This window comes from Pseudochaenichthys georgianus, chromosome 5 (genome assembly GCF_902827115.2).
Source record: "Pseudochaenichthys georgianus chromosome 5, fPseGeo1.2, whole genome shotgun sequence".
Taxonomy (NCBI): Eukaryota; Metazoa; Chordata; class Actinopteri; order Perciformes; family Channichthyidae; genus Pseudochaenichthys; species Pseudochaenichthys georgianus.
The window spans coordinates 31,962,784-31,980,491 of NC_047507.1; the positions used below are offsets into that span (position 1 = coordinate 31,962,784).

Consider the following 17,708-nt stretch of genomic DNA (forward strand, 5'->3'; position numbering starts at 1 on the left):
TCACCTCATACCTCAAAGACCGTACCTACAGGGTAACTTGGAGAGGGTCCGAGTCCGACCCTTGTCAATTAACTACAGGGGTCCCTCAGGGCTCTGTTCTTGGTCCCCTCCTCTTCTCCCTGTACACAAACTTGCTCGGATCAGTCATTAGCACGCATGGTTTTTCATACCACTGCTACGCTGACGACACCCAATTAATTCTGTCCTTTCCCCGCTCAGAGACCCAGGTCGTCGCACGCATCTCTGCTTGTCTAGCTGACATCTCTCAGTGGATGTCTGCTCATCACCTCAAGCTAAACCTTGACAAGACTGAACTGCTTTTCCTTCTGGGAAAAGATTGTCCCACTCTTGACCTGACAATCAACATCGGCACCTCTGTTGTTTCCCCGACTCAGACTGCAAGGAATCTGGGTGTGATCCTAGATAACAAACTTTCCTCCACTGCAAACATTGCTGCTACAACCCGTTGCTGCAGATACATGCTTTACAACATCAGGAGGATACGTCCCCAGCTCACCCAGAAAGCCACGCAGGTTCTGGTCCAGGCTCTCGTCACCTCACGCCTAGACTACTGCAACTCCCTCCTGGCTGGTCTACCTGCATGTGCCATCCGACCTCTGCAGCTCATCCAGAATGCAGCGGCTCGTCTGGTCTTCAACCTTCCTAAATGTTCCCACACCACTCCGCTCCTCCGCTCCCTTCACTGGCTTCCAGTAACTACTAGAATCCACTTCAAGACACTGGTACTTGCATACCATGCTGCGAATGGATCTGGCCCTTCCTACATCCAGGACATGGTTAAACCGTACACCCCAGCACGTGCACTACGCTCTGCATCAGCCAAACGACTCACTGCACCCTCGCTGCGAGGGGGACCCAAGTTCCCATCAGCAAAAACACGTGGGTTTGTTATCCTGGCTCCAAAATGGTGGAATGAGGTCCCCATTGACATCAGGACAGCAGAAAGCCTGCACATCTTCCGGCCCAGACTGAAAACTCATCTCTTTCGACTCCACTTCGAGCGATAGAATTACTAACAAAGAACTGCTAACAGAGCACTTATATACTAATAAAGGACTGGCTTATCTATAGCCAGTTGAGTAGCACTTGAAATGTTTGGCTCTATGAAACCTGATGTACTTATATGATTCTATTTTCTTCAAGGTTGTGTCTTCCTGGTCGAATGTACTTATTGTAAGTCGCTTTGGATAAAAGCGTCAGCTAAATGCAATGTAATGTAATGGTTAACACGGGCAAATCTCTGAACAAGGTTAAAGTGATGTAGCAGATGGTCTCTATATATACGCACTTTAATGGTAAATGGACAGTAACATTTGATGCACATTTTTTGAAGACGCAACACATTGTGAGCCTTGTACTAAATGATGGTAGCCTAATGCTAACAGTTGCTCCATATTGTAACTACATAGTTACCCAAGCTAAAAAAGTATCCTGTTAAACCCTGAGCCTGTTTTTCAGGTTTCAGGCTCGAAAATGACATTCCCAGAACAAATGACCATATCTTCCCTTCTAAAAGGGTTAAATTAATAATCTTTTTTCTCAAAGTAATGATAAACCTGTGAGTTGGATGTAGAAAAGTCAGATTCAATATAGATGTTTTTTATTTTAAAGAAAATTCAGATTGAACATGGTAAAAAACTGTAAATGATAGTGTCCGTCCAAAATATATGTTGTACTTATAGTGAAAACTAACCTTGGATGATGGGTTAGTAGACTAAAAGCTTTAGGAATCCAAAGTACAACATATAATAAGTACCCTGTATCAAGATTGATGCAAAACAAGTGATATTTGACCTTTTTAGACAGATTTAGCAAAAAAAAACCTCTTCTGGGGCCATTTGGGTGGATTGTCCATATCTCTGGCCCCCCTTGCTGGATTTTGACATGTGACATCTCTTTCTGACCGTCAGAGCCAATGGAATCGAGGGGAACTCCCACATAGTCCTTATTTGGTAATGTGTGTGTGTTAGACTGTCGCATAGCCTAGACCGGAAGCAGCAGCCACTCTGGTGGCTACCATTAGCAGCTAACTTTTGCTCTCCGATTTTTACATAAAAATGGCATTATGGATTATAAATGAAATAGTTTTTTTAATACAGAGACGTTAAAAACCTATTGTGATGTCTGTATTTGCTTCCCCTGTCGCAAGTTCGGATCACTCAGTGATGATACTATATACCTAAATAATCTGTGGAACCTCAGCTTTAATCGGATATATTGTATGTGCAGCTACGATAAGTAATAAGGGTACTTTTATCTTGAGTTCTGTGCCAATGTCCGTTAGCATTTTCCGCTAAGGGGTCATTTAGATGCTTCTTATGAGACTTGTGTTTTGTTTTGGTAAAAATGGTTTTTATCGTCAGTTAGCTGAGATTATTTCCGTTAATCTGGTATAACACATTAATAGGTTCTTAAATATTAAGATCCCCTGAGACACAGTGTCGTGAAAAAAAAACAGGGTCCCTGCCGACGGAGACCTTGGGGTTTAACAGGTTAAGAAAAATATGATGGAGAGTTAGTGCTTCAACAAAGTTTAAGATACTGGCCAACAGTCTCAAGAAACAAAAGGAACAGCAGATAACAGATAAGTGCAAACAGATTGGAACTGTATGCTTATATGCCTTAAGAGATTGCAATCAGAAGACGACAGAATCACACCCACATGATATACTTTCATACAAAGGTTAATTCCTCCAGGCACAAACAGCAACACAGCAAAAAACAGCGAGGAGTCATCGCAGTTGCTTCCTGAAAATATTTTATTTCGCTTTCCTGAGATCATTGTACTTGTACTGTTATAAGGTAGAAGGGTTACTAACACTCACCGCAGTGTTAAATGACCTCTGACAGTTTTATTGGGCAAGAATAAATTAGATCATGTATGCTTTATATAAAATTAAGAATTGAAGAGCAAGTGGAAAAAGTTAAGTTAATCACCCTGAAATATGAAACACCCTCGCAATACTAAGCCCAATAGTAACACAATCATCTCTAATACAGGGCATGATCCGTATGCAAAAGCAGTTTCTATCATTGTATAATTCATGTCACATGCTCAGGAGATTACTTCTCTGAACTTGCAAGATACTGTCTGCAGTGGATCAAAGGTTTGCTGATAAATGTTATCATAAATGACAGATGTTGCAGGATGAACAGAGACTTGTCCTATCATAAACCAACTCTGTCTATGGAACTTCACTAAAACCTGCTCCTGCGACTGGAGATGTATGTCTTCATGACTTTTTGTTTTGTGATGTGGGAATGCTGTCCCCAGGGGAAGAAATGTGGCTCACATGGAGGAAGTCAGCATGCATAAAAGGAAATAATCTGTTGTCATAAAATGCATAGCCCACACAATCCTCCCTTACTCCCATCTGCACAGCTTCAGACCAAGAGTGACGTCAATGCGCAGATTAGAGCTTCCCCCCCCCTCCTTTGCCCCCACATCTCTTCCCTTTTTTCACGCCTAATCTGGATATTTCATGAAACCTCTGCGTAGCTGCATTCACTGCCTAGGAGAAGGCTTTGAATAGCTCTAGAAAAGAGTTACGGAAGATTTAAAACCAAAAAGGCAAACAGCGCTTTAGGGGCATTTACAGTGACTGTCACTTTGGAAAGGGAAGTTTTGAATAGGGTTACTACTTGTTCAAGTATTAAAATGTATGTAAGATTAAAAATAATCTATGTAGGCCTATAGGTTATATCCTATGGAACTATGACGATTGGTCAATTATGAAAAGTACTTACCAAATTTGAAGTTGATCGAATGAAAACTGTTAGAGTTACGATATGGCATTTGAAAAGTGCAAAAAATGGCACATACAATTCAAAATGGCCAACTTCCTCCAATAGGATTTTTTGTAGTTCTCACCATACTGCATACACCTATTGTTGAAGGGGGGGGCACTATAGAGCTTTTAATCGACACCCTGAGAACGTGACGACCGAAATGTCAAATTCTAATCAGTCCTGATGATCCTACCAAACACTCAAAATCCACTTTCGGAATACATTTAGACCCTCAAAAATGCAATTGTTTTCAGTTCAAAATAATATTGATAACATTAAAAAAACATGAAAATGTGCTCCGACTCAGCCGGCGCTCAGGCCGTAGTAAACTCTCCATATAATTCTACACAAATGAGGAGGTACTGCACAATGTAATACTCCTTACAGACTTTTATTATAGTTATTTCCATTCTGTGTTATATCCATATTTAGTGTTGAATTTTACAATCTAGTTTTATTATATTTGGTATATTTTACTGCTAATGCAGGTTATGCTGACCCTCCTGTTTCTGTTATAACATAATACACTGAACACACTGTATGCTACACAAGGCCAACTGGTGTTGTATCTTTATAAACTGAATCACAGTCAAGTCCAATAATTCCCCTGTATCAGGTTTTTCAAGAAAGCTGATTGCATGCAAGAAACTGCAAACATATCTGAATGTGTGTGTATAAAATATCATCTCTGCACAGCAGTGTTACTCCTTGAAGCTTAAGCCCCCTGTGATGATCCCTGAATGCAGAGATAAGTGTCATGTATAGTATAAGGCACTTCTCAAAGTCTCTAATAAGGAGGCTAATGTTGGGACACAGTAGCAGAGCAATTGTTATTACTCAGCATCCATGTTTGAACATGATAAGAGAAATTGCATAATCCACATTAGCACGTAGGAAAAAGTGAGGGGAGGATGAAGTAAAGCTGCTGATAAAGCTTGTCAAGAAAATCCCTACTTATTCAAGAAGCTAATTTTCAAAAGTGATACATCCATGAAAAAAAGAAATGTAACAGATACTAGTAGGGAACATATGACACTTTAAAAACAATTTATGGTTTATGTACTGTACATCTCAAACCAGGATGTTAAGCTTTCTTTATGTAGCCTGCAAATGTCTATCTTTGCTCCTATCTCTGCAAACCATCAGCTGCTGAGGGAAACAAAGCTTCAAACTCCTACGCAAGCCAAAGACATCAGCAAGCAAGCCTTCATCTGCGTATGAGGGACTTCAGGGGGAGAGAGAGGGAAGTTACTGCGCTGTTTGAACTTCTGTGCTCCAAGCATTTAGTTGTCTTTACTAATCATAGGCTTTATCATTTGATCATTTGGAGCATCCCTGCTGGAGAAAGCATCTCAGCCATATCGGAAGAGGAAATAACTTTTCAGCCTCTCCATGCAAAAGGCTGTTGTGATGGCAGCTGGGGGAGACAGATTTGTCATGATGGTTACAGATTATGTTGCACTATTTGCACTGTGGAAGATGTACGCCCTGTGGTCAACCCCTCGGGCCCCGAGGCTACCAGGCAACAAGTCATCTTGGATGCAAACCCCATGGCTGCAGAAACCATGCATTCATAAATCATGTTAAGGGTTTTCAAATATCCGCTTCACTGAAAGCGCCACACTAAACCTCATCCAAAATGTCAAAGAGATGATTTGGTTTTGCACATTTACCTGAAAAGCAGATAGTTGGCATGTATGCTAATGCTCAGAATGTGTTATTCTCTCATGTGTGGCTTATCACTGTCTCAGACATTTCATGGTGTCACACTTTTGGAATGAATGCCTTTGAAGAGGCTAAAAGCCAGAATTTATTTCAACATCAACACACGCACCTCAATGTGAAAAGGCAAAAATGCATGCATGGCTGAGAAGTGTAAAAACTAGGGATGCACGATATTGGTTTTTTGAAACCGATACCGATAACTTCCTGCTTCTCAAGACCGATACCAATAACCGATAATAAAAAAATATTATTATAACGTGATTAACGCATGTGTATTTTTTTTCCTTGGCCGCCCCGTAGTTTCAGAGCGCATCGAGTTTAAAATACCATCTACAAGCTGATGCTGACAGCCCCGCTCCTGCCGCCCGCTTGTGGCAGACCACACTTCCACGCTCACCGACAGGCACCGACTGGCCATCTGGAGGACCGGGAGGGTGTGTGGCCCGAGCGAGCGAGAGAGAGACCTTACGTGCATTGTTGTTGTTAGCATCTGGTGCTAGCTAGCTGCGCTAACAGATATAAGGAGCTGTTTAAATGAAAACAGAGAAGCGACATTTCGCCACAACTGCGCCGAGCACTTGACTTAATGCAGGAAGCCAGACAGTGGGACAATGTACAAAAAGTCAGCACACGCAGCACGGATAGTGCGCAACATGATTGCAGCGTCCAGGCAGCTTCGGTTCGAGCATATGCCTTGAGTTGCAAAACGGGCAAACTTCTTGCCTTTTTCAAAAGCCTTGTCGATAGATAAAAGCCCCGGTGCCTTTGCAGCTGGCTTTGGATTTGCCGCTAGTTTAGCAGCGCAGGCGTCTTTGTACGCTTTTAACACGCCATCGTAGCGATGGCGATGTTTCAAGTGACTGATCAGGTTCGAAGTATTATAGCTCGTTGCCTTTTTCCCTCCTCGTGGAACTTCTGCATTACATTTGTTACAAATAGCAAGCGAACTTTCCAACTCTGAAACTTTGAAATAGTCCCATACTACCGACGACATGTTTGTTTACTGTCCTGGCTTCACGGCCGCACACCATTTACGTCACAGCCAGGCATGAGTTAGGGAGCGCTGGATTTGTGAAGAACTCCCCTCTTCCTAAACCACTAATACCACAGTACTGGCAAAACGGGAGGAGCCGAGTGAAAAACAAGTGCCCCTCATCCCAATCCACCCACACCGCAGTATTTTTTTCTTTTTTTTTACCCAAAAAATATATTGTATATTATCGGGGCTATTAATACTTGTATCGGGTTTATCGGGATGACGTCATAATTCCTAATATCGGACCGATAATTATCGTGCATCCCTAGTAAAAACTGTTTCAAATGTGGAAAAATGTGCAGAATGAGTGAGAGTATGGTTAAATAATAGCATAACATGTTCATTCAGTCTCTCTGAGAAATAGCACAATGTGATTCTCTCAAAGGTTTAAAGCCAGGTTAAAGGATTACCTATTTGAGATTTCTGCAGAACTTAGTTTGTGGCGCTGCAAGAATTTTTCAATTGTATGTGGACATCTTGAAACAATGTGACAATTAGACCGTATTGTGGAAGGCCTTTTACTTTTGGTGCAAAATATAAAATGTAATTGAAAATGTTTAGCTTTTTTGTGATTTTGGTGAACTTACTCACCAAATAGAATCATATCTTTACCACATAGTATTTTTGACTTTGAAAGATGTAATTTTATGGAAGCTAAAGATGGCCTTGTCTTAAAGAGGACATAATTTTCAGGTTCAAAATGGTCTTTATTTCTCTTATACTGTGCTGTAACATCTCTTTTCACCCTCTGTCTGAAACCAGAGCCCAGTCTGCTCTGATTTGTTAGCTGTCCGGCTCTGTTGGGATGTCCCACCCCTTAGCCTATCATGCACAATGTGTTGAAGTGCTAGCCAATAGAAGCACAAGTGTTACATAGTGGTGACTATGTTATTGAAATAAACAAAGAGTCCAATGGAGGCATTTTAGGCAGGGGGGGAGTTTGAGCGAGAGAAATTCCCTCTGCAAGGAACTTTGGAATGTTAGCCTTTGCAGACCATTTACCTGCACAAAAACCTATATAACCTAGAGGAAAAGCATAATAGGGCAGCTACAAGCAGCGACAGTAGAGTTTTTGTTCCTCTAAATGTAGGTAATACACCTCACACTGGGACTCCATCCCACCACAAAGACCTTTTGAGGTAACTTAAAAGTTAAAAGCTTCAGTTAAAAGCTTTTTTTTATTCTTAGCAAAGTGGTCTTCAACAAAAGATAGCATTTCTGGGTCATCAACCTGTTTCAACGTTTAATTTGCCTCTTTCATCACATTAAATGGGATTTCAAGTTACAAAAGATCCAGACTAAAAGGTGATATAACAGACAATTGGTAGTCACCCACATGGTATCTACAGTGACTGCTGTATGGAGAAGGTCCCAGGTTTTTTTGTATTCTTCTGTGAAGCTATACATTCAGCCTGCTGTATTGATTTCCTCTTTTCGATCAAAGTGATCTAAAAAAAGTCTAAGAGCTCAACCAGAGATTCAAAGCAGTTTCGTGTTGTGTTGCAGACCATTTACATGCGGCTGGTGCATTTCTCTCCAGGGGGGGCTCTACCAACATTTAAGAAAACATATACACAAACTCAGAACATATGTCATATTACAACGCAGGGCTAGCTCAAAGGCACACAGCATTTGATACAGTCTATTATTTTAGTGCCTATTTTTGTCAACCTCCTTATTATGCTTACAGATCCCTATCCTGTAGCCCTCATTGAACAGCTGTGTTTACTTTCCTAAACATGGCTAGTCGCATAGCATCATCCATGTGGACTCTAGTTTGTTCAAGCTTTTTCATTTTTCTGATGTGCTTTAGTCACTCACATCTGTCTGGGTCCATGCTGGGTCTGGTCCATAGACTGGTCTGATCCTGACGTTTGAAAAGGGAGGCAGGGAAAGCAAAATATAGCCCTGGTGTTGCAACAGGTAGTTAGCCAAGCCTTTTTGCTGAACCAGCTCCTTGAAAAAGAGCAGGTATACTGCCTTCCTCTGTCCTTAACTCCTGCCTATGTCAGGCTGATCAGGTCTGAACTCTTTTACTCTCAGCTTTCCCTCCAGTGTCCTCCTCTCAAAGGGTGTTTCTTTAAGTGATTAAAGAATATTCGCTATCTAGTTTTGTTGACACTCCGTCTCCGTCTAATTCTCTCTCATTCAAACGTCAATCACTCACTCTGGCCTCCTGCTGCCCCCTAGTTGTTGGCGGTGTCAACAGCTGCTTTGGGCGCAGCTTGGGTGCGCCCCGAGCTGCTCCTATATGTTGCATTGAAGAGGTGCGGACTGCGCCCCAAGGAAACATGTGAGGTATCAGTAACTTTAGAAATCGTCAAACTATTTAAATTTGTATTTATTTATTTTTATCGTAGATTAGACATTTTACTGACACCAACTATATACTATGTACTTGTTAATAAAAAAACTAATAAATAAATACAAATGTAAGTATATTTAATGACAATCTAATAGAATAGAATCGTAGGGATGAAACCCTCTTTAATGGTCACACATGCTGAGCACACAGCACACACAGTGAAATGTGTTCTCTGCTTTTAACCCATCCTAGTACCAGGAGTCTAGTACTAGGAGCAGTGGGCAGCTATTGTACAGCGCCCGGGGAGCAACGGGAGTGAGGGGGGATGTCCGGTGCCTTGCTCAAGGGCACCACGGCAGGGCCCAGGAGGTGAACTGGGAACTCTCCAAGTAGCAGGCCACACTCCATTCAAGTCGGGGACTTGAACCGACGACCCTACGGCTCACAGTCCAAGCCCCTGCCGACTGAGCCACTGTCGGAAATAGAATGTAGGAAGAGGTGGGGCGGCGCCCCTATGGGCCGGCCACCACTGACTACAGTTAACCTGTTAAGGTAGAACCCCAAAAAGCATTATGGGTCTCTTTATATGTAATGGGGCCAACTGGAATCAACCAATGTCGTAATGTTCCACAAATTCCACCATATCTGAAACCAAAAAGTAAACTCACTGTCGCATAACATCACAGTTGAAAATGTAGTAGATAGTACTGTATAGAGTGTTTCTAAAAATGAAATCTATCAACTGCATACAATAGAATGATATCAAATTATGCATTTATTAAACAGTATATTTTTAGTAGTCTTGAAGAACACACATTCTCTGGAAGTGAGTCGAGCAGTTCCATTGCATGTATTCCTGCCAGTAAAAGCACATACTGTATGCGGGTACTGTAAGAAGAACATTTATTTATAAAAACAATAGAAAATTAAAACAATGCAGACTGCTTCTAATCTCAGTATAATCATGTTATATAACTGCTGAAAGCGGCAGTGCTCATGCAAAGCCATGTGATTGTTAGATAGTGGTGTAACCACAACCCATTTTTCAACTCTTCTCACTTCCTTTGAGTCAAGACCATCGGTCAGTGCCCACAGTCACACAGCACCGGAAACCATCAACACTAGAGTGCCTGTTACATCCGTCAAAACTGCAATGATTCACAATACACACCAAGCACAGTCATGAGGCAAGATATTTATATAGATGCTTTGTTCCAGCAGTCAAATAGAAGGGTTTAAAATGAGCCCACACTGAAGGAACTCATACTGTGTTTAACCTATAAAAGATTCAAACATAAAGGCCACAGTGTCAAGTCATGTTTAGTTGATTGTCACTCTATAAATGTATACCTACCACCTGTAGCGGTAATGTCATTTAGTACTTTCATTGACTTTGTTCTGCATTTCAACAGAAATTACCCAAACAAACATATCTCTTTAAGTCGGTTTTCCATAATGCTCAGTATCCCTTTGGCCTTTGACACGGTGAACATGAGTCCATGATCGTAGACTAATTTGCTCCTTATCCCTGCAATATTCCTAGATTCTACTGCTATCAAATCACAAGAGCTCGCCTGTCCCATTTCCTGATCTATATAAAATCAGAGCACCTTGTACTTGAACTGCATTGCCCTTTGAACTTACAGGCAGCTGTTCAAATCTCAAGCTAAAGCAGTTCCCGCTCGGTATTTCTATTATGCCTAGGACATGGAAGGACTACACAAAAACAAGATATATGAATATGAGCATCAGATGGAAGGTGCATACTTGATTACAGTGGACAGCCAATTGTCACTTGCTGTGAGAGTAAACAAGGAGAGATTTAGTTATTCATGAGGCTTTCAAGAAAAGCATTATCCTCAGTAAGAATTATGCAGAAGGACGTGTCTGGTATTACTGTGCAAGACACTTCATCCACAGATTGTTCTAAACAAGGAAATCCGATACAGCATTACAGATACTTTGATTTCCATTAGGTCAAAGTGATCTGAGAAAATGGTCTAGGCCAGAGGATGAAAATGAGTAGACATGTCAACCAGGCCAACTGCTCTTGCTGGAGAAAAAGAATCAAAAAGATACAATTTGATATAATTTGTATTCAACTGTGGACACTCTTTTCTGTAGTTTTTAATCTCTTAACGAATCCCTTCGAAGCAAGTATGTTCGTCCATAAACGGCATTATAATGCATACACTAATACCACCTTGAGCAAACTTATTAGAAAGGATTTAATTGTGTTTTTAGAGTGTGGAGATAAGGTCTGTATGGACAACAAAACACTTTAAACATGCACCCCTCATATCCAACTAAAAACACAAATAAGACTGCAGAGAAAAGCAGCCCATCTCTTCCAAATAAAACCCAGAAGAATAACCCAATGTCCTCCCTATTAATTTCTAGGGTGCTGGGTACATTAATTTCTCCCTAACAAGAAGTCATAAATCAAAACCTAACAGTAAACTATAAAGTATCCTTTGAATAGCAGCAAGTGATCTCAGAGTAGCAATCGTAATTAGTTAATGTTTATGAAGTTGGAGCGCATTAAATTAGCTTAACAGCTAGATCATGCTCAATGGTGGTATTGTCTTGAATTGATCATATACCTCACACATTATTTGGTATGATTTTGTATCAATCATATGTTTAAAAGTGGAAATGTTTAATAGAGTGACATCACCTTTTCTACACTGACTGTATTTATAGTTTGCTGGAATGTAAACTGATTCTGTTATGTTTATGTTGTACCATTGAACTTTTATTTTATGTGAATTATCCATACATGCCAACCTTTCCAAATCCAAAAGAGGTAGGTTTGCGCGCGGCAAATGTGCACATTTGCCAAATTAGGTAATCAGAAGAAATGGAACCCCAGTAATTACATGTATACACCATGTATTAAACATATATTGCATCATTGTATGCATTTTTCAGAAAAAGTGGTACAGTTACATCAACGACATGTCTGGTCTGTAAAATGCCCGAAAAGTAAAAGAATGGGAGATAAATATCCCAAAGACTCCACATTTTATTATATTTTTAATGTGTTTCTGGTCCTCTTTCCGTTGAGACAGTGTAGATGAAGGATGTGTCAGGATGTAGAACTCTTGTGTGAACATTGGATAAAGCCAGGTTCATATTCTTGTTTCATGTTGTTTACATATTAGAGTCAAAGGTTTGCACAGAGCGAAATATCTTTGTGTTACACCATAAATCAGAAAATAATGCATTAAAAAAGTCATTTCCTGCATTTTTCTACTGATAAAGTGTGATATAAATATGAATTGTATTTATTGTACTCTAACTGTATTTGTGTCATTGTGTTATGTATGTTCCTTTTTAAATTGGTATTTTCCATTGCCAATTGTGTTTGTTGACTTGTGAAGCCCTCTCAAAACAGATTTTGGGCTATATAAATAAACTTGAATTGAATTGAATATAAATAATGTACAGGCTTTCAGATTGCTGTAGTTCACTTAACAGTTTGGTGTTGAAAATGTCAGAAACAGGGAAAGAATGGGAGATAAATATCCCCAAATCTCAAAATGGTATTATATTTTGTGTGTGTTTGTGGTCCTCTTTCAGTTGAGACACTGTAGGATGCTTCCGGAAAAGACCAAACACTGGATGTCTTTCAGTCGCCAACATGTGTTTTCGAGACACTGATATTAACGGGGAAATCCTGCAGGACTCAAATGCCTCGTCTCTGTTCCCCTAAACTCATTTGGGAGTGATTACCCATCAGCCCCGGGGGTAACGCTGCCTTTCCCACAGCGTTGTTTCTCTTTCAGAAACACAGAGGACTGTTTATATGATGCGATCAAAGACACGCTGCAAACGGTGTCCGCCAAAAGTCGAGTCCAGTGTCTATTGAGTGTCATTTTTATTTGTTATAGTTTGGGAAGATTGAAAATCGGTAGGGAAAGCCAGCTAAGTCGGTAGGCGGTAGAAACATGTCAAACGTGGTAGACTAGCGCCCAAATCGGTAGGGTTGGCAGGTATGAATTATCATGTGACCAAATAACCAAATCACTTTTGGACTGGTGGATGCTTTCCTGGTTTGAACTGTTGGTTAATGTTCTTATTTGCCCCCCTCCCCCCAACAAACTGAAGGCTACAGTGAGCAGAAAGTTATTTTATTTCCTTGATATTAGCACAAAAATCAAATACAGTGTGCCTGCCTCTATCCAATCCAAATACCACAAAAGCCGCAATGCAGAACCTTTGCTGCATTGCGTACAAATTAACATTGTATATCTCTTTCGTTAAATCTGGTTTTTTAAAAAAAGTGTTACAAGTAGTTACTGTAGTAAATTATGTCTTGGCTAAGAGGCAAATTCAACTTTTCCTAAGGTCTTGTTTTCAGTCAGGTTGCCAAGCTGCTACCAGCTAAAATTTGAGAAAGTCGCTACTTCAAGATAAAAATTGTGTGGCATATTACTCATTTAAAAGAGATAATTAAACTCAAGTGTATTGCTTGCTTCAGACGCCATGAAGGATGTTTTTTGTCACCCTCAGATGTAGCCAGGCTAGCTGTCCCACTGCGTTCACTCTTTTTGCAAAGCCAAGCTAAACTTCTGCTGGAAAAAGATAGGAGAGGGCTATGTATTAGCTTATTTCCCTCCTTCAGAAAAAAAGTAAAAAATGAATGAGCGCATTTCCCAAAAATGTTGAACAAAGTCTTTAGCCAAAAGGAATGGGTTTTTTCTGAGTCTTTGGCAATGTATATTCTTCTACAAAGTGATCCTTGTCAATCCAGGATCCAATTCAACTCATTTGGATTGGATTGGATTTATATGTGCATGTTTGACCTGCATAGTAAGCACTCTGGCTAGATCAATCCTCATAATGGTGTGTCTGCACAGATGTTGCAAAAGTCAATTAGATGTAACAGGTGCACTATAGGCTGGAGACACAGCTATGTTGAGCATATGGACTGACAAATGGGTTGTCACGTTAGGGAAGATACAGGAACGACTCCCACCAATTGTTGTCATGCAGAACACCAACATGTGTATGTAGAATATACTAAATATTTTTATTTTGTTTTTCCTATGGATTGCATCTCTTTGGATGAACCAAATCTGAATGAATACATTGTGTAAAACTATAACTCCTGGATAAACTCCAACCAGCGAATATGTAACCTGCTCTTGAAACAGTGACTATGTGACATGCTTCACAGCCAAGCATGAATCCTGAACTTCAATAGCTGAGGCTTGCTCTTGGGCACAGCTGGGTGTGAGCGGTGCCCACATTTCTAAAGGAAGAACACATCTGGCAGGCAGTGGTGTTGCATGGTGCTTCGAGTTAACCGAGAGGATAAAAGAGTTTCATTCTAAAATGAGATACTGTAAGCACCATGTCTTAAAATACTTTGCCAACATGAAAGTAACTGTTGGGAAGCCTCTACTTGCATGACATTTTAAGATAAGATGAGATAGAATCACTGACCACAGGCGCTCTCTTTGGGGAATGAATAACACTGGCACACACATTGAAATACAGAGACCTTGATATTGTTATAAGATACAAACACACAAACAAGTGATATCCATAATGGAATGAATCAAAGGTAATGTCTAAAAAACAGAGGAAAGTATATAGAATACCATGGCTGACAGGAGCAAATGCGTGTTTTGTCAGTATATTTCAAATATGTTAGCTACGTTAGCTAGCTAGCTTAATCGTGTAATAGCATTGTTAAAATAAGCCATGAAACACTTACAATTATGAAACAGATTAACTTCGCAAAAAGTGACAGTTGGCCAACTCTATAATCCCCAAACATCAACAAGAACCTTTTAGTGTCCCCTTTTCCGTTGTGTTTTGAGCTTTTTGCAGCGTTTTCTATTTGCAGCGCTTCGTTTATGCAGCCCTTTTAGTAAACCTTGCATATATTTCGAAAAGTTGGTGTTTCTTCATTTATAAGTGTTTTCATTGGTGCTTTTATTTTTGTTTATGTTTTTGAAAGTAAAGTGCTTTTCTCCTAATGTAAGTGTTTGGGCTTTGCACCTGTCGACCACCGTAGCATAGCTTACCCATATTCATCCACAGAATAATTTTCTAAAACAGTAGTGACAACACAAGGCAACCACAGCCATGCAAACTGACTGAAAGTCACTACAACTCAACTGCAACCAATTGATTGGTTAAATTGCACCTTTCACTATGTGTTTACATTGAGATCAATGTTAACGCCTGCATGGAAAATCTCTGTCACTCCAATGCAATAACATCCAACCAAAGTAACCTAAGCTATTGTGAATCTTTCAAATGAGCATGATTGCATTGTTGAGGATGTCCTAAGTACTTTACATAGGGGCCTGTTTGTAGTTGGCGGACCTGGTGGCATTTTATCACTTGACATTATGTTAAGCTCAACTGGGATAATGATTTCCTATATGGGTCAAACAAGGTCAAAAACACTTAAAACAACAAAATCCTGTAGCTATGAGCGGAGGTGAACAGGTTAGTTTGTAAGACATGCTTCTTTGATGTTGTAGCCAGGAGTGAACTCTCCTCAGAAGTCCTTCAAACACCACAGTGTTAACACTAGTGAGCCCAACTCCAGCAGAATAAAAAAGGAGCCTTATACACAGCCTACTCTTTCTATATTCCTCTGTAAGGGAATAAATTGCTTGCAGTGCAGTCTTGTAATGCAAGCTCTTGATGTATGACAGCATAGTAATACAGTGCCTCAGCAAAATGCCACAAGGACTGCATGTGAGGACGAGCTACAATATATAGGGGAACATGTTGCAACCATTTGGAGCACAGAGGCTGGCTTCCTTTAAATTGCACTAACACATTCCCACACACAAGACGATCATGTAAAATACTAATCATTCTTAACGATGCACATGCTTTATTCAAAATCTCAATTCGCTCTCGTGAGAAATGATCAATGAGGTGCACCTTTTATGTCCAAACGCGTCAACACAGAGAGAAGACACTGATGCCACCGCTGTGCGGAACAGAGCGTTACTGTGCACCGAGAGCAGAATTTCGCACTAAAAAAAAACCAGCACTTTAATGTTTTCCAAGGCAACAACTTTAATATCTGTTGAGCCCAGGCGCTATCCGATGTGCAAACGCGACGGTGACCATGAACACCGAGCGGTGCGCTTCGGCGTGGTTTGGTGCGGGGATCAGAAGTGGGTGCTATACTGGTCGTGATAGACAATGCAGATGAATTAAGACTTAATACATAACCAGGCCTCCTGCTAACCCCCTTCTTGCATGTTTGCTTTGAACACACGCATTGTGCAGCCCGGACTGAATACGACCATTATTCATTGTATTCTCTCCTCCACGACTTGGTTGGCACGGAGGGGGAAAGTTGGCATGAGGCGATTGTGGCACAGATCGCCTCCATCCGGCTGTCCTGTCAATGGCCAATGAGACTTACACTGATACGAATCTCGGAACTCATTGACAGTTATTGCAAGACCCCACGCACTGATCTGCGCAAGAGGTTCCGATATGTGTGAAAATGATATGCCAGGGTCACACTTACCGACGGCTAAATCCAGCAGATCCGCGCACAAGAGCAAGCACAGCGAGAAGACGGTCATCTTTCCCTTATTTTGCAATAAATCCCAAACTCCATTTGCGTTTACATGCTCTCCGGGTCTCGGCTGTGTAATCCCCACCATTCCAGAGGTATGCGATTGAAAGGTGCTCCCAAACTACTCATGATGCAGCTCAAGTCTTAAGTGGAGAAATCGGAGAAGTTGACAATGAAGACAGCATTCAGAGCGGTGGAAATCGAGCATCAGATTTAAAAAGAAATAAAATGACTCACTGGATGAGACTATAGAACAAGCCGAGTGTTATTTTTCCCTCCCTGTTTAAACAATAGGGTGCTGAGCTGAGCCGCACAGCAGATAGGCTCTGAAAAAAAGGAGGTTTGGATGAAAATGTGCTCCTCAGTCACCTCGCTCCCTCTCTTTCTCTCCTCTCTCTCTCCTCCCGCCCTTCACACAGACGCACAGTCATTCCTGATCACTCGCTCTTTTATTTCACACAATTTTCCTTAATCCTACCCTGAATTCAGACCACTCTAATTCTGTCCATTAAGCCGATTTATTTCTAGTGGTTTTGTATTCCTTGTAAAAAAAAAGGGTTTTAAAGATCCTTATCCTCCGGTGTAGCCCACTATAGCCAACACAACATTAAGAATACATAAATGGAGCAGCATGCACACCATGTTTAATGGACAATCAATTGTTTTTTAAGGAGAACATATTAAATGCTTTTGTTACCTTATTGTGTGCACCCAGCAAAAATAGATAAACTCTATTCTGCAAAGAAAAGGGTGCTTTTACTTATTCTAGACAAAGTGTTAGTAAGCATATACCTACTATATTTAGTACATAGTATTAAGATTAAAATAGCCTGGTGTACTTCTTCACATATATTAATTTCTTTCAATCAAACAATCAAAATACTTAATTAATCCAAGGGAGAAATTAGGTTGTTTGACAGTTGCAACGTATTAAAATAAAATAAATAAATATTTATAAAAACATAGGTTGAAGTACAAATGGAAATGGAATAGAAGTATTGTAGTATTTTCCCTGTAATGTATTGCTTGAGTTGTTATGTATTTATTTATGTATTGCCTCACACTTCATTGCAGCCTGTCCTCCTACAAAAAACGACCATATAGGCCGATTGTTCATGCTCTTATTACGACCCAGAGACACGTTTTAAAGTGTATGTTGTTTCTTACATGACCACTAGAGGTGTGGTCGTGTAAGAAACAACATGCTCCCGGCCCGTTCATTGCAAACGTTTATTCACAAATAACCCTCTCTGGAAAATCCTAAA

At 40.5% G+C, this 17,708-nt stretch overlaps 1 protein-coding gene across 2 annotated transcripts in view; it reads right to left on the reverse strand.

The window, feature by feature from the left end:
• LOC117446229 (immunoglobulin superfamily member 21-like) overlaps positions 1-16,796 on the reverse strand; it is a 309,817-nt gene extending 293,021 nt beyond the window's left edge. For both annotated transcript variants that reach the window (XM_034082290.2, XM_071203327.1), the window contains exon 1: positions 16,393-16,796. In XM_034082290.2, the coding sequence (XP_033938181.1) occupies positions 16,393-16,531 (139 nt within the window). In that variant the 5' untranslated portion in view covers positions 16,532-16,796. The remainder of the gene's footprint in view (positions 1-16,392) is intronic.
• Positions 16,797-17,708: the final 912 nt, after the last annotated feature.